The sequence below is a fragment of the Centroberyx gerrardi genome, chromosome 14 (assembly GCF_048128805.1).
Source record: "Centroberyx gerrardi isolate f3 chromosome 14, fCenGer3.hap1.cur.20231027, whole genome shotgun sequence".
NCBI classification, from domain to species: domain Eukaryota; kingdom Metazoa; phylum Chordata; class Actinopteri; order Beryciformes; family Berycidae; genus Centroberyx; species Centroberyx gerrardi.
The window spans coordinates 11,751,096-11,774,422 of NC_136010.1; the positions used below are offsets into that span (position 1 = coordinate 11,751,096).

Here is a 23,327-nt window from a genome sequence, read left to right on the forward strand (position 1 = left end):
ATGATGGGCATTACAATTTGAAACCTCAATGACACAAAACCTCTTGTGCATCTATGTTGTTTTTTTAGCAGACAGGACGCTCACCACACTCCTCTTTGGGCTCGTCCGATGAATCGCCGCAGTCGTCCTCGCCGTCACACTTCCAGCGAGCCGGGATGCAGCGTCCAGAGTCTTTACAGCGGAACTCATCCACACCGCACGTCATCTGGGCTGGAGAGGGAAAACAGTTGGATGGACGGATACCAGTGAGAGAACCAATCAAGACAAGCATTTAACTGAATAAAGGAAATTCCAAAATAAAATGGGAGTCTTACTGCAGTTGGCGGGTTCGTCAGATCCATCGACGCAGTCATTATCGCGGTCACACACCCAGACGCGAGGGATGCAGCGCTTGGTGATGGCACACTGGAACTGGGTGGGGGCACACGTGACCTCGGCTATGGTGAGGGAGAGCAAATTAATAGAGTTACTAGCATTGAAATACCAAAAAAGAAGAAAGAATGGCATATCAGAAATAACCCAGGATTGGAAGGAGAGAAAAAGAGAGGCAAAGAAGAGAGAAAAAGTGGTCTACTCACGACAGTCCTTCTCGTCCTCTCCTTCTCCGCAGTTGTCCTGGCCGTTGCAGCGGAAGATGCCTGGGATGCAGCGACTTGGGTGGGAACATTTGAACTGGCTGGGCAGGCAAACATGGATATCTGCAGTGCAATTACAGAGAACCAGCAGATATGGTGCTTATCAATAAAGTGTTGGTTGGAGAATACAAGAAAAAAAAAAAGACATTACAGGATGCAGGTAATGGAACAGACAGAGAAAGAGAAAGAGAGATGTGATCAAATGAAAAGGGAGGAAATAAAGATGAGAAAGAAGCAAGAAAAAGACAGAAAAACAGAAGGGCAAATGGGACAAAGAGGAATGAAATGAATGAATAAACAGTATATGAATAGAAAACTGAGTAAGAGAGATGTACCGCAGTTGGCCTCGTCCGAGTTGTCCTGGCAGTCGTTGTCTCCGTCACAGATGTAGGCCGGGTTGGTGCAGATGCCTGTACCGCACTGGAACTGACCTGGCCTGCACTTGAACTCCGCTGTCAGAGAAGCAACAGTCACAGTCTATCAAGATCATACCTTACTTACACTACGGTATGTTAACCCCGCACACACTCCACCTCCTCCCTGCAGAATATCCCTCTCTCGCTGAATTAGACTCAAACGTAATCATATACATATACCATGTAGCAGGAATTTGACCCCCTATCCTCTCCTGGACGTCTTTCTCAAACACTTACGGCAGTCTGCTGGCTCATCTGACCGGTCACCACAATCGTCCTCCGTGTCGCATTTCCACCAGAAGGGGATGCACTTGTCGTTCTTGCACACAAACTAGGGGAGGACAGGGAGATAAATCAGAGCGATGATAGGAAAATACCAGAGCTACATTAGTACAACGCCACTGACAAAAGCAGAGGTTAGCTAGCACTGGGCAGCCGGCCAGCTGTCAATAGACAAGCACCAGGCACAAGCAGTTCATCAAACAAAAGGCACCGAGGCGGAGCATGACAAGTCACTTATCAACTGCACTTGTTCAGTCATATTCGCCCCGTGTGTCACTGTCAGCCTCCTTACCTGGCTAGCGGTACAGTTGGACATGCAGGTGCGCTGGTCGTTGGCCAGGTAGAAGTTGGTGGGACAAGCACACTTGTAGCCTCCTCCAGGAGAGAGCAGGCAGAGGTTACTGCAACCCCCGTTGTTTGTCTGGCATGGGTGATTTAGCACTGGGAGGAAGAGAGAGAGGGAAAGAGGGGGAATGTCTTAACTTCTGATTGCATAGATATGTTTACAGCACAGGATTGACACATACTGTTTGTGTGTGTATCTATGTATTATTATGTCGGTGTATATACAGTATATACAGGACTCCTACACCTTATCGAAATTTCATTCTACTGCAGACCTTCATTTTTGGATTGGATTGAAAGATTTTGCAATCATGTTTGTTTGGAGTTTTTCATATGTATGTATACACGTGGATGAAAATGCTTGTTACACCAGTGTGTCTCTTACCCTCAGGCTGGCGGTAGGGATGGTAAATGTGGATGTCCATGGGCCGATGCAGGGTGCTGATCAGGGTGGACTTGTTGGTGCCCAGGGTCTTATGAGCTCTGTTGATGGACTTGGTCTCCCAGTCGGTCCAGTAGATGAACTCCTCAAACAGAGTCATGGCAAAGATGTGGGGGATGTCTTGGCTAAGAACTGTGGATGAACATACAAACATGGAATAATCTTATTTATGAGAAGATAATCAAATCAATGGCCAATTATAGCACTTCTGTCATGCTACAGGGTTCCCACTGTGGTCCTGAGTAAAATTCAATGATTCCTTCACAATTTATTAAAGTAGTTTTTCAGCTCAGAAATGTTATAAAGTGGTTAAAAGTCTGGTTTTCACTAGAGTTGGACTTGCAGTGGAGAAGTGGCCATAGAGCATATGAAAACCACCATCTAACGCAATAAATGTGTGAAACAAGTTATAAAATACATGCTGGTATATTCCTGAAATGTGACCCATTTGTAAAATTCCCTGATATCTCCTGACTTCTCCAGAGAAATGATCATATTTCCGGACTTTCCCTATCTAGGATACACATTTCCATGATATTCCAGAAATTCCATGAACAGTCTTAGTAGTTGAACAGCTACGCTGTTGCTACAACCCTCAAGAGAAATTGTTTGGAAAATCTTGCAACGTTAATGTAAAACAGAAGTGAGGCGGGGTGCACAGCTACAATGGCTCCACTATATCTATGTGTTATGTAATAGGTGCTACGCTTCATTAGGGTTTACACTCTAATTGCGCTGTTTCCGCTCCCATATACTTGTCATTTCATGTGTTTGCTCTCAGTGTTTGGGGCTGGGACATGCTGTTATGGAAACACACCATCAGTTTCACTCTGTTGTAAAACACAGTGATCCAGTAAATCACACATGCGTGGATACACACTTGCAATCATATAAACACACACACACACACACACACACACACACACACACACACACACACACACACATACGGGAGACCCATGTTCAAAACATCATCTATGTCATTAGGTGATGTCGGGTCAGCACTGATTAGAACCTGTGGTGTGCTTTAAATTAATATATGTTCATCCCCATGCTTATCATGTCATAGTAGTTTTACAACGCTAGATTGAACTGAGATATCAGTCGGATTAGCATGAAGCGCCCTTTGATCCACCCTTATCTGAATTCAAACAGGCCAAGTCTCGCTCAGCAAACACACACATGGCCACATTGGTATTTGTGTGTCGGGGGATGGGTGAAAAAAACTCCCGGGACCCACGACAGGTGGGCTAACACTGCAAAGCTAACAGAAGACTGTCTGTGACGTGTGTTTCATCTGTCAACTCACTCAAAATCACAACTAAGTTTTCTTTGTTTCTCACCAACAAGGATTGCCTTTGTTTGATGTGTATTTTTATTATATATTCCACGATTGCTTGCCCAGTAAATTTCAGATGTGATTCAAGCTGTAAAAAGTGTGGCTTTCATTCCAACATGCTTCCAACAGTTCCAAAGTTTTGTGGTGTGTCAGAAGAAGTACTCAGTATGCCCAAAACTCACAACAATTCTCTCTCACAAGTGTTTTTTGTAGATTATATACTATCCCATACACCCACACTCAAACTTCACACTATGTACATTTTTGATCCCAGCTCTGCTCAGAACTGACTTGATGCTGTAGCTGTCCAGAACACAAATGCTCGAGGGACGCTTTGTGCGAGGCTTGTTCATGTGTTTAAAACAGTTTAGCGAATGCAAAGAATTTCAATAGAGACGTCCTCTGCACTCCTGCATTCTTCTGCATGCCTGGTTGGCTGACAATATCAACTATTGTGGTGAGCGCGCTAAACAAGGGAGCGCTATTCAGACGTCATGCATGCTGGAGCCCTCGGTGGTCAGAACAATCTCCCCTATTCAGGCTGTCTGTCCCCTGGGCCGGGGCTGCAGGACTCTCCCCAGCAACCATGTTTATGCTTGGTGGCGCTTTGACAAGCATGTGTGCATGTGTGTTTGAGAGTATGCATGACTGGTTTACGCACTGTAAACGTGCTTCCACACTGCGAGCAACACGATCAATTTAATTTCCTATAGAGCTGAGCGACCACGGAAACTCAGCCAAAGTGGGGACCACATCTCTGCAATTGTGTGTGTGTGTGTGTGTGTGTGTGTTTACACGTCGGCCTGTTACCTGTGTGTCTGCTGGTGCCATCCAGGCTAGCGAACTCGATGTAGTCCTCCCTGGCGTCGGCCCAGTATATGCGGTCATTGATGAAGTCGAGTGTTAGGCCGTTGGGCCAGGTGATCTTATCCTCGACGATAACACTCCTGTTGGTGCCGTCCATCCCTATCCTGCCTATGTGGGGGTTGTCACCCCAGTCAGACCAGTACAGGTACCTAACCACCAGGAGAGAAAGGTAGAGTTAATATTTAAGTATATATCATTATGAAACTTACACTTGAATTCCAAACATAGGTGAATAGCTAAAATTAGTTGAGTCCTGCGTCTCTCACCCATAGCGTACGTCCACAGCCACGGCACGCGGTTCCCTCAGACCGCTGTTGACCAGGACAGTCCGGTAGGCCCCATTGAGCTTTGACACCTCGATGGTGTCCCGGCCCTTATCACACCAGTACAGGTTCCCGCCCACCCAGTCCACCGCCAAGCCATCTGGGTTACTCAGGGAGGTGCGGTGCAACACCTGCCAGGTAGGCCAAATTACAGAGTTAGAGAGTTGGCTGATATTGGCTGATTATCCAGTCAGTCTGTCATATGGTTGGACCAACTTCCCTAAAGAAGAGTGAATAGTATGCCATTCCAACAAATTGTCATAAATGTGTCAACTGTACTAAACTGTCCAGTGGTCTCCGGTATATATATAGAGCCAAAATATCCAAAATAATAGGACATTTGATTTCTCCACTGACCTCCACATTGCTGCCGTTCATCCGCATGCGTCGGATCATGCTTCCCTGAGTTGTCACATCTGTCCAGTAGATCATGTGCTCTGCATAGTGGAAATCCAGTGCCACTGCATTATTCAGACCCTGGAAGACAGGCAGGTGCAGTAGCAGCAGGGTTATGGACAGCTAGCAACAAAAACTTAACCTGGTTCATTATGTCAGTTGGTCAAACTGAATACCATTGTTTTTTTTTTACCTGTTTGATAAGAGTGTAGTTGGAGCCATCCAGGTTGAGTTTTCTCAGGTAGTAACGGTTGGCAAAGATCAGGTAGGGCTCCTCTTCTACACACAAAAGAAAAACATGTATGGGTCATCATGATTGATTTGGCTATGAAAACAGTTATGCAAAGCACACATATGCACACACACACACACACACACACATACACACACACGACTTACCCGATGTGGACTTGCAGATGGTGGGGTCATTGGGGCTGAGTTCAAAGCCGTCCACACAGAGACAGTGGAAGCTGCCATGTGTGTTGATGCAGCGCTGAGTACAAGGGTAGCTAGTTGTGCACTCGTCTATATCCACACATGTCTTCCCGTCCCGCTTCAGCTGGAAACCAGGATGACACCTGCACTGAAGGGGCCGAGAGCACAGAAGGCATGTCAAAACACACAGCCCGGACTTATTTGAGTCAGCGCTTGCTGGAACGAGATATGCCACCTCTGAGTTCTATTCTAGACACCCATTCAAACCGGCCTGCCACCTCTCGTCGCAAAACCTTTCAGTCAGCCAATCTGACAGATGTGCTTTTCCTTTCACCAAAATTCCACACAAGCCCCATCCTTGCCCAAATTCTATGTAAAGTGGAATGGACTCAAACTTATTTTAGATATCTCAACACAGGTATGAAATCAATTGAATTGCTGATGTCATGTAGGCTTTATAAATACCTGTTAATCTCATTTGTGAAGTTGGCTTAGGCACAACAAGTGACAGTATTGGCAGCGAGTGCAAAGTGTAGAAAACCAAGTGGCATGCACTTCATCTTACCAAGGGACACTGTAAAAGCTCTCATTCATTACAAGTCTTAATCTGTTGGCTGCTCCAACAATTTAAACTGTCACTTCCCATTCCGACAATTCTACCTATGCTATAATGTGGGAATTTAAGCTGTACATTAGATCTATGCTTGAAGGAAATCAAACTATGGCAAGTCTGTAATGGGGAAAGTTCTGTATATTTATAGTTGTGAAAACACTGGTTTTAAAAACTTGCTTCCTAGTACCTTCAACAGCCTCACCTCCGTACAACTGGATCCTTCCAGCCTCAGTGAGTTACAAATTGTCCCTTCTAATTTTCAAATGAAGCCCTGAGCACAGCCATAACAGCCCAGTCATGAGAGTTCACAGGGAGTTCAGGCTGTTCTAAGACCGGCCTCCTACTTTCAAGGAAGAGAGCCAAAACACGACTTTGTCTTATATAACCACATGCCTGAGAGCAGCGGTTCCTAACCTTCTTACTTCGGGACCTTCTTGACTCACCATTGATAAAATTTACCCAGTCTCCCTCCCACCATTGTTCCTGAGGCCATGCTGACTGTGTAATTTTCAGACATAAAATTTCTCGACATTTAGGCCAATTAAAGTCAGAAAATTGAGGAATAAATTAATTTATTTCCTTTAGATGTTCTATTGCAGAATCTAAAAAAGAGTTCCTGAGTTCCTGGTACCTTTCTAAACACCTTTACAACTCTCCAGGGGGGATTTGTACCCACTGCCTGAGTGCACCGTTTCTTTAATATGACCATTAAAAAACACGTGAACAAATCGCAGAAGTTATAGTGTAGTTTAACCACAACCATAAAGGCAGCTTACCTTGAAGCCAATCTTGAGGTCATCACAGAGCTGTGAGCAGCCACTCAGCTTGCTGTTCAGACACTCATTGATGAAGCAGTTGAGCTCGTCGGAGCCGTCACCGCAGTCGTCGTTGCGGTCACACAGCAGAGTCTCGTTCAAACACTTCCCATTGCGGCACATAAAGGCTGATTCATTACACTTCCTCTCTGAAATTATAGAAAAATGGGGAAGTTGCACAGATTTTGCCTTTTTATGAGAAGTTTCCAATATGATTCACGGTTCATTCTATTAGTAGAGCAATAAAAAGGTAAAGTAAGATAGTGAGTGCATGTATACAGTACAGTGTAGTGACTGTAACGCCTACCTGAGTCAGTGCAGCGGGGGTTCTTGGGGGCTTCATCAGAGCGATCTTGACAGTCGAACTCTCCGTCACACTCCCAGCTCTTCTGGTTGAGGCAGCGGCCATTGGCACAGCGGAACTCTTCCGGACCGCAAGTTGGGTATTCTACACCAGAAGAAGAGATACCATCAGTACATTCATTCTCCACCTCATACTCAATTGTTAGGACGACTATTTAAACAATCACAAATCACATTCTCTCTCAACTTTTTAACCTCCTACTTGTTTGTCCTCAGTCTCTCTTCTGGGCAACACATCCACTTACCACATTCTGGGGACTCATCTGACCCATCGGAGCAGTCAATGTCATGATCGCACACAAAGTGTTTGGGGATACACTGTCTGTTCTGGCACATGAACTCATTCTCGACATCGCAAGTGCTGTTGGTGTACACTGCGAAAGAAAGAGGGCGAACTTGGGTTAATGGTCAAGAAACATTGAGGGGCCGCGTCTGGCTTTTTAATCTTTTACAAATAAGAGAAGACAGATTTTCCGTTGGGCTATTTTGTGACGTCCAACTCACTGCAGCCAGCCTTGACGCTCTCATCAGCTCCATCGGGACAGTCCTTGTCCCCGTCACACTTCCAGCGCTGAGGCACGCACATATGGGAGCCTGGACACTGGAATGCCTCAGGACTGCAGGTCTTGGATTCTATGACAACATATGGGAGAGTTACATAATGACAATACCTCATGGACACATGCTCATATGCTTCCACTGTGTGTGAGAGAAGCCAGTTATACCCTGGCTGGCAGTTGCCAAGGTGAGCGACGGGAACAGAGTGGAAATAATAAGTCTGACTCACTGCACTTCTGGTCCTCATCAGAGCCGTCTCCGCAGTCGTCAGAGCCGTCACACACCCAGTGGCTGGAGATGCAGCGGTGGTTCCCACACTCAAACTGGGTGGATGTACAAAACTTGTCTGCCAAGTGGGAAAACAGACAGCTCAAATTTTTTGAAAGAATGATTTCATTTTCCCTAACAACAGCAACAGCAACAGTCATGCCTTTCCATGCACAATGAGAAGGTAAACGTGAACAGCTATATTTTGGTGAAGAAAAACAGCTATATTTTTAAGGTGTAAGGCACCAGTCTTGTTTATTATAGCTCAACAAACAGTGTGGGTAATGGAGGACATCTGTGCAGCAGACTGACCACAGTGTGTCTCGTCAGCTCCGTTCTCACAGTCGTTCTCCTTATCACAGGTCCAGCTCATAGGGATGCAGCGGCCGCTGGGACAGGCAAAGAAGTTGACTGGACACTTCAGCTTCCTTTTATCTGCAAGACAACAGAAAAACACAATGTAGGAGCTTCGGCAATTTAAGAGACGACGAAAACTGGAGGACAGAGCATGCTACAGGGAACAAAATGTCCAACCTGGGCAGTTCCTCTCATCTGAGAAGTCTCCACAGTCGTTGTTGCCGTCGCACACCCAGGAGGGCAGGTAACACAGGGTGGTTTTCTCACAGCTCTGGAAGGAAGCTCCTTTCACTCCCAGACGGAAGAAACGGGAGCAGTCAGTGGGTTCTAGGATACAGAATAATAATAAAAACCTTTAAGATAGAACCATAAAGAAATATATTTCCTATTCATTTAGCTGATTCTCCCATGTCAGTCTCAATCATTTTAAAGCACAGTAGAGAGTCCACCTTCCCCTTCATTGATTTTTTCCCCCCCAACACCTACACGAAGGGAGAAGCTCAGACAGGAGAAGGGGTAGAAAGAGATGTAATAGCCTAGCACAATCTTAGATGTGAACCCATGCAGTAGAGAGCACATGACATGCACATTAGCAGACTGAGTCACCAGGATGCCCCCGGGTTAGGCTCTTGTCAAAACGCATCTAATTTTCAAAACAGAACATATTCTTCCATGTCCTGTTATTCATTTACAATTTTAAGGTTTAAAATGGTTGAAGCTACAGTAGATCACTTACGGCAGTTAATTTCATCACTAGCGTCCTCACAGTTGACCACCTGGTCACAGCGGCTAAAATTGGAGATACAGCTTCCGTCTTTGCACTGGAACTCCCCTGGTTTGCATAGGGTCACTGCAGGAAGCACAGCATATTTGTTAAGTCACGCATGGGGGCAAGCACACTCACACAAATAACTTAATCCATGTCAAGTCAACTTTATTTTTATAGTGCCTTAAACACTTCATTACAAAGCTCTTCACAAGGTTAAAAGAAAAAGACAACAGAACAAGAAAAAAGCTGTGGGTTTTTAATTTATTTTTTAAAAAATGGCAATGGATTCTGCTAATCTAACACTTTCAAGAAGGTTGTTCAACATTCTCGGGGCCACAATAGCAAATCCATTAACATAGTTTTAGCCTTGATCAAGGAATGACCAAGAGATCAGAAGACCTAAGGGACATAGGTAAGGGTGTGAAGTGACATGGTTCCTCCTTTTTACACCTGTCAGGAACCTAGCTGATGCTTTTTTAATCACTTGCGGCTGTGAAATAGAAATAGACATATTCTTACTGTTGCAGGGCAGCTCATCTGAGTGGTCGCCGCAGTCATCCGTGCCGTCACACCAGAACTGGTGGCCGATACAGCGGCCATTGATGCAGCGCCTGTAGGCTTTCTTACAGAGGCGATTGGCTGTGGAGGAGCAGCAGTTGATATGAAGATCAGTAGAAGAGCACAGAGCTATGTTGCCTACTTGACATATGAATTAATCAACCACTTCACTATAGCATTTTCTAAATCAAGCTGATAAAAATCCCCTCTTCCTCTCTCCTTAGCTCAGAATTTTTTTTAATTTCTTTCCCTAGCACCCATCTCTTACATGACTATTCTATGGTCACATGAATATTTTCAGGGCACTATGGCTCTGGTTTTTGCACTCCTTATGATTAGTTACATGTAATGATGGTGATCTAATAAGTAAAATGTATTCTTCTGTTGCACTCATTGCAAGTTGCTCTGGATAAGACCATTAGCTAAGTGCCTGAACTGTAAAAAGTAAATGATGAGCCGTGACAGCTCTATTTAGAGACAGCTAATAGTCCAGTAGGGAAACTCACCGCAGTAGGACTGCTTCTCATCAGACTTGTCCTTGCAGTGAGCCATGCCGTCACAGGTCAGGCTGTAGTTGATACAGTCGCCGTTACCACACTCAAAGTCATCCACATTTCCACATGAAACGTTCAGAGCTGGTAGGGCAGAAACATTTGAAATTAGTGACAAGCATTCAACCCCATCACAAGTATTATCCTATACTGATAGAACTGTATAGACTAACTGACAGTCTCTTCCCCAGTCTCTCTCTCCCTCTCCCTCACCAGAGCAGGTGTTGTCCTCCAGAAGTCGTCTGTCTCCACGGCAACTGCAGTTGACCCGTCCATCTGATGTGGGCAGACACAGGTCTTGGCAACCTCCATTATTTGTTCGGCAAGGAGAAAACTCACCTGAAAGGGTATTATTACCCAGGAGAGTTAGTGTATGTAATGTACTGTGTTAGAGCAGTTATATAATGATAAAGACATTTTTATCACAATAGCAAGCCTGCATCATTTGAAATTGTTTTCTCTACTTAAAAAGGAGAATACTGCTGTCATTTAGTGTTATAGCCCTTCTGTCTATGTCTAGTTTACATTTCCCCCAATCATTCTGCAAGTCATGCCGCATGTAATTAGAATAACATATACTTGTTTTTCATCATTTTTAAAATACAAACTTTACAGTGGCAAACCTATAGCTTGCAATTAACTGCTGTCCCGGCTAACAAAGACGTCCCAAATAAGAAGACATGGATGTGACATTAAAGTTTGTAAGGCGACATGTTTTGAGGGATTATTTCCTGACGGAGACTTCCATTTCTCCCTGCGGGTGTCAGGTGATTGACGGTAAGCAGAGTGCAACGTAATGCAGCGCTGATATGAAGACACTCAACTCAGGCACAATGAAATAATGATAAAACAGAAACTTTGACAAAACCAAATTAAAGCTTCATGTTCACTGTGATGGATTATCTAGCTCGGGCAATTTTCAAGTCTGTGGAAGTTGTTTCTTATACTCTACAAGAATGAATGGCTGCAAATGGCTAAATGTAGGAAAACAAGCCCTGATATCTCCAATTTAACTTAACTTTAAAAAAACAAACACCGGTATTATCCTTTACCTGACTCATTTAGAATGACCCCAGTGAATGATACTCACAGCTGTTGGTGTCATTAGCCACAGCAATGATGCCCATTGGCTGCTGAGGGATGTCGGCACGCAGCACCTTCATGTCTCCTCCTGTGTATTTGTCGGCCCTGAGGACGGCCCTCCTCACCCAGTCGGTCCAGAAGATGTAGTCTCCATACACAGCCAGGCCAAATGGATGGACAGGCTCATTCTTCAACAACACCTAAAGTAGAAAAATATAGAATAATATAAGTTTTTAGTAATTCAAATGTCAGCTCTGTACCATTTCAAACAACACTGCAAAACTAAAGCCAACGCCTTAAGAATGATGCCAACTGCATTCTCTTTAGTCAGAGAAAAATAAAGGAGTTGACTCACATAACGGTTGCTGCCATCATATTCGCAGCGCTCAATCTTGTCCAGTGTGGCATCAGAAAAGTAGAGTTTCTCAGCACGATGGTCTATGGCCAGACCATTGGGAGTTTTAATGTCACTGCCAATGATCACAAGCACGTTGGCTCCATTCAGAGAAGCCCTCATGATACTGGGAGCTTGCTCATTCCAGTTGGTCCAAAACATGAGACTGTAGTGGGAACAAACACAGGGGAAGAAGAATGATTTGCAGTGGGAAGACTGGCAGCTCCCAAAATGGTATAATAACAGCAACAGTTGACTGATCCAAAATAAATCTGCTGTCCAAAAAAAACACACAAAAAACCCCCCAGAAAACTATTGGAACTGGGCCCAGGTGCAGTGCAGAACATCAAGCTGCAATATTAATGACTCACTCCTGACACTCGTCCAGCACGAAGGCTCTGGGGTGGTCGTTGCCAGACATGGTGACCACGTTGTTGCGGTTATAGGCCACAGAGCGGCTCTGGTCCACAGTGTGGCGGGTGATGGTGGAGGTTGTGTAGCTGGTCCAGTAGAGCGTATCCCAGCCACGGTGGTACGCCAGGCCCTCAACTGATCCTACATCTGTGGAGCAGAGGTGAGAGAAGTTGGACCTCAGCAAACGTGTGGGATCCACAACAAAACACAGACTATCACAGACTCTTTCTTTAATAGCTGTCAGGCAAAAGCTGTAAGAAGTACAACGCTTGGGAAGAACAAATTCCTTTTATTCCACTATAAAAAGATATACCTTCAGAGGTGCTAGTGATATCTTTAATGAGGGCCTTCAGGGGAGAATTCAACACAAATCATTAATCATTGTCAAAGATTAACAAGTTGCATGCATGGTTAAGTCTGTGAGACTTTAAAAAGGCAGTAGGAAATGCTGTCTTCCCAAATTAGTTCACGAATGGTGAAACACTGTGAGGATGGACAAGGCTAAAGAGGAGCGAGGGGGGAAGAGAGGAAAGTGAAAAAGAAAAGAATAAAATGGTAAAGTGGTACAACACTGAGAGCAGGGTGCGCGCCATGCCTGCTGTTTCTGGAGAGTTTAAAGAGTCTGTATCATCCTGTCATTTCATGGCTGGCTGCCTGCACATACAAATACAGCTCCCTGTGGATGCTCTTATTCATGGCGACTTCTTGTTCTGGGAAGAAAACCGCCACTGGAGCAGCTTGAGTCACTTTAGGGAAACAGGCCAGGGTGAAGAAGTCAGCCATGAACGGCAGAGATAAAGCGGCCCCTCCCACTATCCATTCTCCTTTCTCCTTCGACCCCCACTCACAGTACTACTAATCAACTGGAGGTCCCCTACTCCCCTGACAGTTTCCCTTTTTCGGGGCTCTGACTCCTATTTTTATCTGAGGCGGCTGCATGACACACAGCATCGTGGAGAAGGACACTGAACAGTAGTCCTTATGGGCTCTTCCAAGGTTTCCATCCATCTGTTCTTTGTCACACTAGGGACCATATTTATGACCACTATCGCTCAACAATAAAAGCCAGGACACTCCATGCGACTGTTTGCTCTTGGTCGAATGTCAATAATTGCCTTTTTATAGATGTTTAAGGTGAACGAGGAAGGGCGACAATCAACCTTAATGCACCTAAAGACCACTTTAGGGATGAATACCTAGTTAAAAAACAACTGAAAGTCACAATTGTGACTTTCATCCTGTAAGTCAAAGCAATAGAATAGTGTCATAAGAAAAGCCAGTGGGGACAACTCAATATTTGCCGTTACCGTTCCTAAGCTGTAAAAACCAGCAATGCCAAAAACATAAAAGAATGGGTGCATGGAGGGCTAAATGCGTAGACTGATGGTAAGTGATACACTAAAAGGCGGGTGGTTAAAGTGGGTTCAAGCCAGTATTAGGTAATCAGAAACACCTTGGTCTCCCCTCCCCTTGCCTACATCAGCTCAGCCCTCCTTGCTGTGCAAACAGTGGGGGAAGCCTGTTGAGAAGACCATTGCCACTCATCATAGTCCGACAATCGCGGAGTAGTATGGTAATCCAACTGAAACCTAATAATCACTAAGCTTTTGTTTAATGTTCATTTTATGTTCCATCCTTCTTCATTTTTTTCCCTTCTACTTTTGAGGGTCAAGCTAGTTGTTCAGTTTCTCCTCCTGCCAGTGGAATCTAAGGGTTACAAGCCTCTGAAGAGCTTCTAAATGGACAAGACGCCTACTACCGCTGTGACCACTTAGCATCAAGTAGCATTGACTGCTTTTAATGTGGAATGCCTGTTAGCAACCGTTGGGATGAATTTGTCCTCTGTTGCCTGGTTTCAAGAAATCAATACAACCACAGAGTAACTGCTGCACTGACATTTCTCCAGTTTTGACCCAAACTGCTCTTCCTTGGATTACAGTGGACATGTTGATGCAGCGAAGCCAAATCCAATGTTCAAGGACTGCTCTCTAAAGGTCATGTTCCCATTTTTTTTTCTGAGTAAAACTGGATAACTGCACATCATTTTGAGGGGAGTTTTTGTGAGACTATGTTTTGAAAACATTTTTTTTTTTTCTGAAAAAGAGAGGTATTTTGGGGTATTTTTTATTTATTCAAACAGTTGGAAAGCAGAAAGAGAGAGACAAAGTGAAAGAGAGAAAGTTTTGGTGGGATTCAATCAGACACCAGCAAGGGCACATGTGTGGCTCCAGAGGCAGTGGACTATCTCTGGGCACCCGAAAATTAATTTCAGTCACGTCATGAGGTATATTCTTGCAAGGCACATTTACAACTCAACACACAAACAACTAAAAATAAACTGGACTATACATGTACAACTCTATTTTCCAGAGAGGATACAGATTATAGATGTCAGTGAATGAGAGTCAACTGTCCAGGGTGATCTTAACTGCTCATCTAATTGCTATCATTATGAGTGCTAGCTGTCTTAATGGAGTGTGATCATGCTTGTGAGTAATACGGTTTGAAAGATGAGCTGGAGGCAAGAGCTGCATCATCTTGAGACTGTGTGAATATGTTGCTCTGACGCCCCGCATTAACAGGCCATTAGATTCATTACTCAGTACACCTTTATTGTGAACGCATGGAGAATTTGCAGAGGCAGCAAGTAAACAGCAGTGGCCGCGGCCTAATGAACAGGGCGGACGAGGCGCTGATGAAGACTTTGGTGCCAATCCTGGATGGGCTAATTCTGGTGACTGGCCTGGTGGGCCACTCCTTGGTCATCACTATCCTGGCCGGTAGGAGGAGGAAAGACGGTCAACCTCCCCACGGCACAGACACCTTGCTGCTGGCTTTGAGCGCTGCGGACCTGTTGCTGCTGCTCTGCCTGCCTTTCCACACCTCTGCCATCGCCCTGGGCTTCTGGCCTTTCGGCAGCTTCCTGTGCAAGGCCATCAGCTTCCTGGGTGTGGCCTGTTCGGCCGCCTCAGTCTTCACCCTGGCAGCTTTGGCTGTGTCACGCTACCTGACAGTGGTACACCCCACCTGGGCCTACCGTTCTCGAATGCGCCGTCGCATAAAGCTGACTGTAGCTCTGCTGTGGCTCCCTGCCTCGGCCCTGGCTGCTCCCCAGTTTGCCGTCCGCACAGTTAGTGTGTCCAGCGCTGTGTACTGCTTTGCCTTCCTGTCGGATTTCAGCCAGCTGGTCTACAGCACCGCCCTCTTCTTGTTCGCCTTCGCCCTACCGCTGGGCGTCATCGTGCTGATGTATGCCAAGATCTACTGTTTTCTTCGCCACGCGCGGCTGCTGGGCAGCGCCCCCCAGCTGGAACGCTACCAGAGCCAGGTCACTCACACTTCGGCTCTCCTAGTCCTGGTCTTCACTCTCCTCTGGCTGCCCTCCTACGGTCTCATGTTCACCTTCATTGGAGGAACCATAGAGGGCACGCCAGGTTACCGTTCCATCGCCATCCTGGCCAGGCTGTTGGCATCCTCCGCAGCAGTAGTAAACCCGGTTCTCTATGTCTTTATGTCCCAGAAGTTTCGACGGGAGTTACTGGAGCTGGGGAGGGAGCGCTGGGCATGGTGCAAGAGCTGTCTGATTGGTTGCCCTCATATGGTGGGCAGGGACACGGTACAGCCCTTTGAGCTGGACCCGACCTCAGAGAGAGGGCAAAACTGACTCTAGGGCCACTGGGGAGACACTGCTACCTCAGTTACTCCTGGAGCTAAAGCACTCTTCTAACCTCACTGTGATCAACTCATTTTTCCAGTGGAATAAATGCTGTACTAGGGGGATGGAAAACTGACTGTAGAGAACCAGTGTGAAAAACTAGGCATCATTTTTGAGAATTGTTCTAAACACTAACCTCAATGTAAGATCAATAAACACAATAACCCCACGTACTTTCCTTGTTTCCCTGTCTTTCCTGTCAAAGATTTAATGTTTTAAATATTGCTTGCTAAGAACAACTCTGGTCCAGGGCTTTTAAATCCAATGTTTTTCTGGATGGGGTTCAAGAACCTGCTCTTGAATCATTAAAGAGAGTGGGATTTAAAAGACACTTCAGCATGAAAACAACAAGCAAAAAGCACTGAGAATCCAAGTGAGTGCGTGTGTGTGTGTGTGTGTGTGTGTGTCTCTGTGTGTGTTCTTCAAGCGACAGCCCTAAGTGATGCCGCTCTCCTCTAGTTGAGAGGCTCCAGCTGTGTGTTCATTACAGTGGTTCACTCAGGGGTCTTTGTGTTGTCAACCTGCGTGATGATGGCTGTTTACAGCGTAGAGGGGGCAAGGGACAACACTCAATTATTAATGAAGATGAGAAGATAAGAGATGGTACCACTAGTCAACACAGCTGAAGTATAGCTGGACAGAGTGGAGAAAGACGGACAGTTTAGGTGGAGAGATGTGGTGTAGAGATCACTGATGCACAGCTGTGTTTGCTTACTGGACTTATGTGGATTTGTTGAGCTAATTATTGACCGATTGACATGTGACTGATGACTTGATACTCACTGTCCACCACAATCTTGCGGTCTGTGCCATCGTCGTTGATCTGCTGGATGTTGCCAAAGTGGATGTCGCTGAAGAAGATGCGGTTGGATCCCTTCCCTCCGCCCCCATGGTAATCAAAGCTGAGGGCGATGACGTTCTTCATGTGGTCAGGGTCTTCGAAGGGCTTGATGGGCGCGTTCAGGTTCGTCTCATCCGATAGGTGGATGCTCTTCAGAATGGTACGCTCCGAGTACAGCAGGTAGCCGTCGTAGTCACGGCAACTGCTGTTGTCCTCGGCCAGCATGCCGTGAGCGCAGGCGCAGGTGCGCTCCCCGTTGCCACGATAAAGACACAGCTGTTCACAGCCACCGTTGTTGTCTTTGCAGATGTTGGTGCCTGGGGAGAATGTGACAAGTTGTTTATGTGGTAAGCTGTTAAACAAATAATTAGCCTGGTTAAACACTGAATTTTGTTGATTCCTGGGGTGCTGATTAAGTTGGGTGATGAGAGTTTTCATTGGTGTGTGTGTGTGTGTGTGTTCCTACCTTGCTGCCTGGCTCTGTTGAAAACCTTGATGTCTTTCAGCTGTACACCGATGCCAGTCCTGAGCTGGACAGAGTCTGTAGCGTTGTCTTTGTTGCCTCTCTTGATGGAGCCATTGGCATGAGTCCTGGACAAAAGAGAACAACACTGTCAGCCAATTTACAACAAGATACAATATGAAATCTTACAAATCACTCACATGCTGTCGTGCAATTAGAAATTAGGGATGGATAGTTTAGATAGGTGGAAAAAAAGGCTGATTGAAGTAATGAATAAAGAACAGCTGAATAGCTAACTGACCTATCACTCCAGTAGATGTATTCCTCAAAGACAGAAACAGCAAACATGTCCATGTTGTTGTTAGCCAGCACCAGCTCCCTGTTCTCTCCAGTCTCCAGGTTGATGCGCTCAATCTTGTCTGTCCTGGCATCGCACCAGTACAGCAGACCCTCCTGTGGACACAATCCAGAAGTCAGACAATGTGGATCTTTCAAGAAAGGTCATACTTTCAAAATGCAAATTAGGCAAAACTAGCTAAGCAATTTCAGGAAAAAATAACTAAGTTTTGGGAGATTGACCCATTGGTCAACAACTCCATGCTAACACTTTAGCTTACACTATGTTGAGTAACTGTGGGTGAGTAGCATTAGCAAAAAAATAGAACTTGCAGCTCTAAAGCTAAATGGCAAGTAATTTTAAATGTTATGCGGCTACGTTTGGCAGTGTGGCTCGTGTTGTTCCAAAGGAAGTCAATGTGGTGTGCAAGAAGGGACTTGCTCAAAACTGCACAGTGGACAAATAACATGGTTGCTCACTTGAAATATTTCTGAAATTTATGAATCTAGGGGTGTCCTGGTGGCTCAGTGGTCTAAGGCGCATACCATATAAACGCAACGTCCTGGGTTTGAATCCGGCCCAGGACTTTCGTTGCATGTCATCCCCCTCTCTCTCTCCCAGTCTTTCTCTACTTTGAACTATCTAATGAAGGCAAAAATGCCAAAAAATAAAAAATCTTAAAAAAAATAAATATATAGACAGTATATATATCTACAGGCCGTATAATAAAAAACACTAACAAGTTTTATTACTATAATATGGTCAGCCTACTTACTTTGGTTAATGTTAATTGCATACAATCACTTAACACAGTGTTGGCCTATGCTAAAGTGTTAGCATGGAGCACCAGAGCAAACGATCTATTGAGGATACATGTATGATTCTGCCATCTATGTTCTTACCCTTGACAGGTAAGTTTAAACTCAGTGTATTCATTTAAACTAGACATGGTAAATATCTTCTCCTAATACTGACAAATGTGTGTGGGAAGGAAGTGGTATGGTGTCAGTTGTGATCCAGACCTGGTAGTCGATGGAGATGCCATTGGGCCAGCTGATGCTAACATTGACCAAGACCAACCTCTGGGTGCCATCCAACCGAGAGCGCTCGATACGAGGGTACTGACCCCATTCAGTCCAGAACAGATACCTACACACAGGGACAGGCACGAGGAGGCGATTTAAAAATAAGTTTTAGGAGGAAGAAGAAAAATAGTATATAGTGCCGAAGCTACAACAACACAATTTGGGTACCGTATGACAACACTGATATAGGAGGCATAATTCAACCCTTGACCACGAGCCTTACCCTTTCACTGGGTGGACAGTGATGGCGCGGGGCTTGTCCAGGCCCTGGGAAATGACCACATAGCGGAAGGAGCCATTCAATCTGGCCACCTCGATCACATCAAAGCCTTGGTCTGTCCAGTAAATATTCCCTATAAAAGAAGAAGGATGTAAATCAACTACGTGGTCCTTTGTCTATGATTTATACATACAGTACATTAGCAGTGGTACAGTATGTGCACGTTGGATAGAATTAATGTATGCTTTGACTAGACCTGCTATCCAGTCGACAGTGATGCCCTCCACCCTGCCGATGCCGTTAGTAACCACGTCTTCTCTCCATGTCTGATCTCTCTTAGCCCTGCTGATGGTGCTCAGGCCCATGTCCACCCAGTAGATGGTGTCGTTCTCTGAAAAAGGCAGAGGCCATTAGTGTCATCCTATAAATAGTGCTTCACTGGAATAACGACAGCTATAAAATGCCTCTCAGGAGAGGCCTTCTTGTTACTGCTGTCCCTCCGGGTCGCTCACCGGCATGGAAGTCGATGCCAACAGCCAGAGAGGTGCCAGACACCGGCACCAGGGCATCAGACTTGTCCGCTGGGTCCAGTGGAATTCCTCTGATTCCCTCATGGACAGAGTAAAGCAGGAAAGAGCCCATACCTGCTCAGAGACAGAATAATAGGTTTTTGTATTAGGATATACCGAGTACATCTACTGTATGTGTGACAGTAGCTGTGAAGCAGTGGGAGTGTCTTACCCTCACAGGACTGCTGTCCAGTCTTGAGGCTGTATCCAGCGGTACACATGCAGGACCAGGTGGTGGGCGAGGTGGGCAGACACAGCTGGGAGCAGCCTCCATTGTTGTTATTGCACAGGTTGATACCTTCTACTAAGAACGAGAGAGGGCAAATCAGTTAGACCCTGAGAAAATCAGTCCTGAGTTGAGATATATTTGCAAATAAGTTATTTTTTCTTTTGCCTGCTTTAACCTGCTTGGAGCACAAAACAAGTGGGATTTACATTGGCATCAGGGCAATTTCAATATTCAAGTAAGTGATCAATCACAAAAGTATTCTAAATTGACTTTCCAAAACTTCTAACACTATCCTGTTATTGCCTAGATTTGTTGACACTCATTGTAGAGTCTTACCCAGGGAACCACCCCCATCCAGCACCTAAACAGGCTAGAACAATCAATGAAAAGTACATGCAAATGCTATTTGACCCTCCTCTGACAGAAACCACAAGTAAAACACTGTTACTTCAATAGCATTCCTTCTCAGTGTTTTAACATTTGTTTCTTACCTCTTTGCTCAGCCTCATCATATATCCTCATGTGCATCATAGGGGAGGTGTTGTTTCGCAGCACCTTCCAGTTCCCCCCGTCCTTCTTGTCACAGGTTCCTATCTGGTCGGTTCCCTGGTCTGCCCACCACAGCTTGTCTCCTAAAGGCAGGGAAATGTTGTCAGCTGTTATCTGCTAACATGGCATGAAACCTAATATGTCATGTTGAGATTAAAGTAATACAATGTTAAATTCGCTCAAAGACACTACAAACTCTCATCTTGCACATCAGAGAAGGTGTTGAAAATATGCTTTCCTCCTTACCCATAATGGCCAGTGCAGTAGCCTTTGTCAGTTTGCCCTTAGCCCCCTCCAGGACCTCCAGTTTAGATCCATCCAGCTCACAGCGGCAGATAGTGCTGTTCCCTGAGCTGATCCAGTACAGTTGCTCATTTTTATAGTCAATAGAGAGGCCTGGGTGGACAGAATCAATAGATAATTAATGCATAACAAACTATTTTTTTTTTTTAACTATTTTTCATATGCTATCTATCACACTAATTTGCTCGCTCCATGACTCTGCATTATATTTTAAAAGATATTCAGTATTATTTGGAGTCAATCATTTGCTTGCAGAGGTAGGGGTTCAGCCGCTCACCTACTGGTCCTTTCTGATTGGTGAAGAGTGTGGTGTGGTTGCTACCATCCATGTTAGCCATGCTAATGTTATCTCCATCCGTCCAGTACAGCTTCCTGGGGAGGGATATGCATGGTATGAGAGATTAGTGATACAAGGAGAGGGGTTGTGGATGAAAAGCTAAAATCTCTCCGCTGTGTGCTGTTCTGTCGAAACGATGGGCTTCTCAGCTGACCTGTGCCAGAGACAGCAGAGAGCCAGAGCTGGGCCAGGCCACCCTTCCCCCTCTGCATTTGCTGCAACTACACTTCCAGAGCATAAAGCGCAAAGTGATTAGGGCCCAGTATCTCCTACAACAGCCACGATTGGGCAAGTTCTGTCTGTCATGACTGAGCTTACAACACCTTCCCCTCATGGGCAGGAGTCGGGCCCTCTGCCCTCTCCTCTCTGCTCTTCTTACCTCAGAGCTGGGGGAAGAGGGAGTGAAGAAATCTGCGGCTACTGTCAGTACAGAGGAGAGAAGTGCTCTGCCAAAGATGTTAAGAAGCCAGAGAATGATCCCTTGAAAACCTTACCTGAAGTGTACTCTTCTGAAGTGAAAGCAACAGTAGGTGCTTTTGAATTTGTGTTTGATGACCTTTGATGATTATGGCTTTAAGTTTGAATAAAATCTATGAGAAAGTGTGGGTTGAGCAAGGTATTTGTTAATCACGCAGTAACCTAAGGGGTTAGACAATATTGAGGACTTTCCTAACAGCATAGGCTAAGAGGAGGAAATTGTGTAATCCTTAAAGTTAGTTGAGAGAGTTTCCAGTTTGTCAACCTCAGTGAAATCTGCTCGCAATATAGTGATTATCTTGTTGTCGTTTCTCCTTACTTGCCCTCATAGAAACCTTTACATCATTTGATGTGATTTGAGTGTCAACCAAATGTGTGAACACGCAGTTTTGCCCAGACATGTTTCAGATGTAAAGGAAAATAACAAAAGAGCACAAGAAAGGGGAATTCACATCTGGAATTGAACGCAGCCCCAACTAACTGGAGATAACACTCACCCCAGTATAGGGTGCATCACCAGACAGTGGGGCTTGTCCAGGCCCTGGATGACAGCATTCTTGAAAGAGCCATCCAGTCTGGCCACATTGATCTGCTTCTTATTGGCATCATAGCTGGTCCAGAAGAGGTTCCTGGACACCCAGTCTACTGCCAGTCCATGGGCGTTGGGGAGGTCTGGGAAATGTCAAAACCACAAAGAAAGGGTTAGGGTTGAATGAAAATCCTCCATCTCCAAAAAGTAAACTTTTCTGGACTTTGGACAAAAAAAACAACTTCTTTTTAGATTGATTATTATGCATTTTTTAGACTATACTATGGGATTTGAAGAGTTTCTTGGGCTGAAACATGCTCTCAAATTATTGAGATAAATACAAATTTAATTGAAAAAAAAAAAAAAAATCCTAAAAAACAGATGCCATTTTCCAACAGAGATTCCTGGAATTGTTCTCACCAGCAGACACAACAGTCTCCACCCCAGTGCCATTGATGAAGGCTCTCTTGATGGTCTGGGTGCGGACGTCTGACCAGTAGATGCGATGCTCCACAGCATCATAGTCCACCACCGTCACGTTGTCTATGTCCGGCACGGTGAAGGAGATGATGTAGTTATAGTAGGGGTTGTCGATGTCCACACCCCGAATCTCGATCTGACGAGCGTAAAGGAGGAACTTGCGGGACTCTGGAGAGGAGAAGATGGCAGACACAAACACGGACAGTAAGAAAGATTTGAATCACTTCTGTTGAATTTCAATAACTTTTTTATTAATGGAATGAATATCTAAGTAATCTCTGAATGAGAAGGAGGAGAGGTAAAAGAGAGAAGGAGGCGGACGGCAAACGACAGAGAAAGATTTGAATCATTTCTGTTGAAATTCAATAACTTCTCATTGCTGGAAGGAATATCTAAGAGCTCTACAAATACAGTTCCGTGACTAACACTAATCTCACCTGCGAGTACTTCTTAGTTCTTTTGTGATAAGGCTTAGAGCTGAAGAGAAGGCTCCGTGGTGCCAATAGCGCGGCTCCGTTTCATTCTTCCCGACCACCAGAGGCAGCGCTTAACACTGGATATTACCCAATGTCGCACACATGCAGGTCGAGTGTTTATACCAACAAAGTCACGTAGGACCTAGGATGACATGGGGCAGCAATGCTCTCGCTTGTATATATAAACCTCTGTTATCCTGAAGTTTGTCCCTTCTATCTTCTTACAGGCAAATTATGATTACAGGAGTAAGGAGTAAAGTAAAGAAAGTGCAGACTCCTCCTTTAGTAGCCCCGTAATCAAAAGATTGGCGCCTCTGCTTGGATCCCAGGAGGTACAGGCACAAGAGGGACAAAATGTCCAGCCAGGGACTCCTCACCGTCCGGCCTCAGAGGAGCAGGGAGTATTTAACCGGGGGCAATCTCCTGGGGCTCGATCCCCTCGCATCAGGAGGTGGTGATAACAGTCAATCCAGAAATCATAGAACCATAGTTATA

The 23,327-nt window shown here is 45.2% G+C and overlaps 2 protein-coding genes across 2 annotated transcripts in view; one reads left to right on the forward strand and one right to left on the reverse strand.

Moving 5' to 3' along the window:
- lrp1ab (low density lipoprotein receptor-related protein 1Ab) overlaps positions 1 to 23,327 on the reverse strand; it is a 90,457-nt gene that overhangs the window by 11,651 nt on the left and 55,479 nt on the right. Inside the window, exons 29-67 of the mRNA XM_078288221.1 lie at positions 22,297 to 22,524; positions 21,845 to 22,019; positions 20,811 to 20,905; positions 20,477 to 20,626; positions 20,173 to 20,313; positions 19,625 to 19,753; positions 19,396 to 19,527; positions 19,140 to 19,274; positions 18,887 to 19,016; positions 18,601 to 18,727; positions 17,543 to 17,694; positions 17,245 to 17,369; positions 16,721 to 17,095; positions 12,180 to 12,369; positions 11,770 to 11,974; positions 11,422 to 11,614; positions 10,545 to 10,670; positions 10,287 to 10,415; positions 9,742 to 9,861; positions 9,190 to 9,303; positions 8,631 to 8,780; positions 8,409 to 8,531; positions 8,059 to 8,175; positions 7,776 to 7,904; positions 7,517 to 7,645; positions 7,216 to 7,356; positions 6,870 to 7,057; positions 5,445 to 5,628; positions 5,239 to 5,324; positions 5,007 to 5,126; positions 4,593 to 4,780; positions 4,270 to 4,475; positions 2,064 to 2,252; positions 1,626 to 1,774; positions 1,289 to 1,382; positions 971 to 1,087; positions 579 to 698; positions 315 to 437; positions 85 to 210 (exon numbers count right to left, since the gene is read on the reverse strand). Coding sequence (XP_078144347.1) covers positions 85 to 210; positions 315 to 437; positions 579 to 698; positions 971 to 1,087; positions 1,289 to 1,382; positions 1,626 to 1,774; positions 2,064 to 2,252; positions 4,270 to 4,475; positions 4,593 to 4,780; positions 5,007 to 5,126; positions 5,239 to 5,324; positions 5,445 to 5,628; positions 6,870 to 7,057; positions 7,216 to 7,356; positions 7,517 to 7,645; positions 7,776 to 7,904; positions 8,059 to 8,175; positions 8,409 to 8,531; positions 8,631 to 8,780; positions 9,190 to 9,303; positions 9,742 to 9,861; positions 10,287 to 10,415; positions 10,545 to 10,670; positions 11,422 to 11,614; positions 11,770 to 11,974; positions 12,180 to 12,369; positions 16,721 to 17,095; positions 17,245 to 17,369; positions 17,543 to 17,694; positions 18,601 to 18,727; positions 18,887 to 19,016; positions 19,140 to 19,274; positions 19,396 to 19,527; positions 19,625 to 19,753; positions 20,173 to 20,313; positions 20,477 to 20,626; positions 20,811 to 20,905; positions 21,845 to 22,019; positions 22,297 to 22,524 — 5,850 coding nt within the window. The remainder of the gene's footprint in view (positions 1 to 84; positions 211 to 314; positions 438 to 578; positions 699 to 970; positions 1,088 to 1,288; positions 1,383 to 1,625; positions 1,775 to 2,063; positions 2,253 to 4,269; positions 4,476 to 4,592; positions 4,781 to 5,006; positions 5,127 to 5,238; positions 5,325 to 5,444; positions 5,629 to 6,869; positions 7,058 to 7,215; positions 7,357 to 7,516; positions 7,646 to 7,775; positions 7,905 to 8,058; positions 8,176 to 8,408; positions 8,532 to 8,630; positions 8,781 to 9,189; positions 9,304 to 9,741; positions 9,862 to 10,286; positions 10,416 to 10,544; positions 10,671 to 11,421; positions 11,615 to 11,769; positions 11,975 to 12,179; positions 12,370 to 16,720; positions 17,096 to 17,244; positions 17,370 to 17,542; positions 17,695 to 18,600; positions 18,728 to 18,886; positions 19,017 to 19,139; positions 19,275 to 19,395; positions 19,528 to 19,624; positions 19,754 to 20,172; positions 20,314 to 20,476; positions 20,627 to 20,810; positions 20,906 to 21,844; positions 22,020 to 22,296; positions 22,525 to 23,327) is intronic.
- On the forward strand, positions 14,846 to 15,886 carry LOC139917608 (galanin receptor type 1). The gene has a single exon (XM_071906771.2). The coding sequence runs from the start codon at positions 14,846 to 14,848 to the stop codon at positions 15,884 to 15,886; it is 1,041 nt and encodes a 346-aa protein (XP_071762872.1).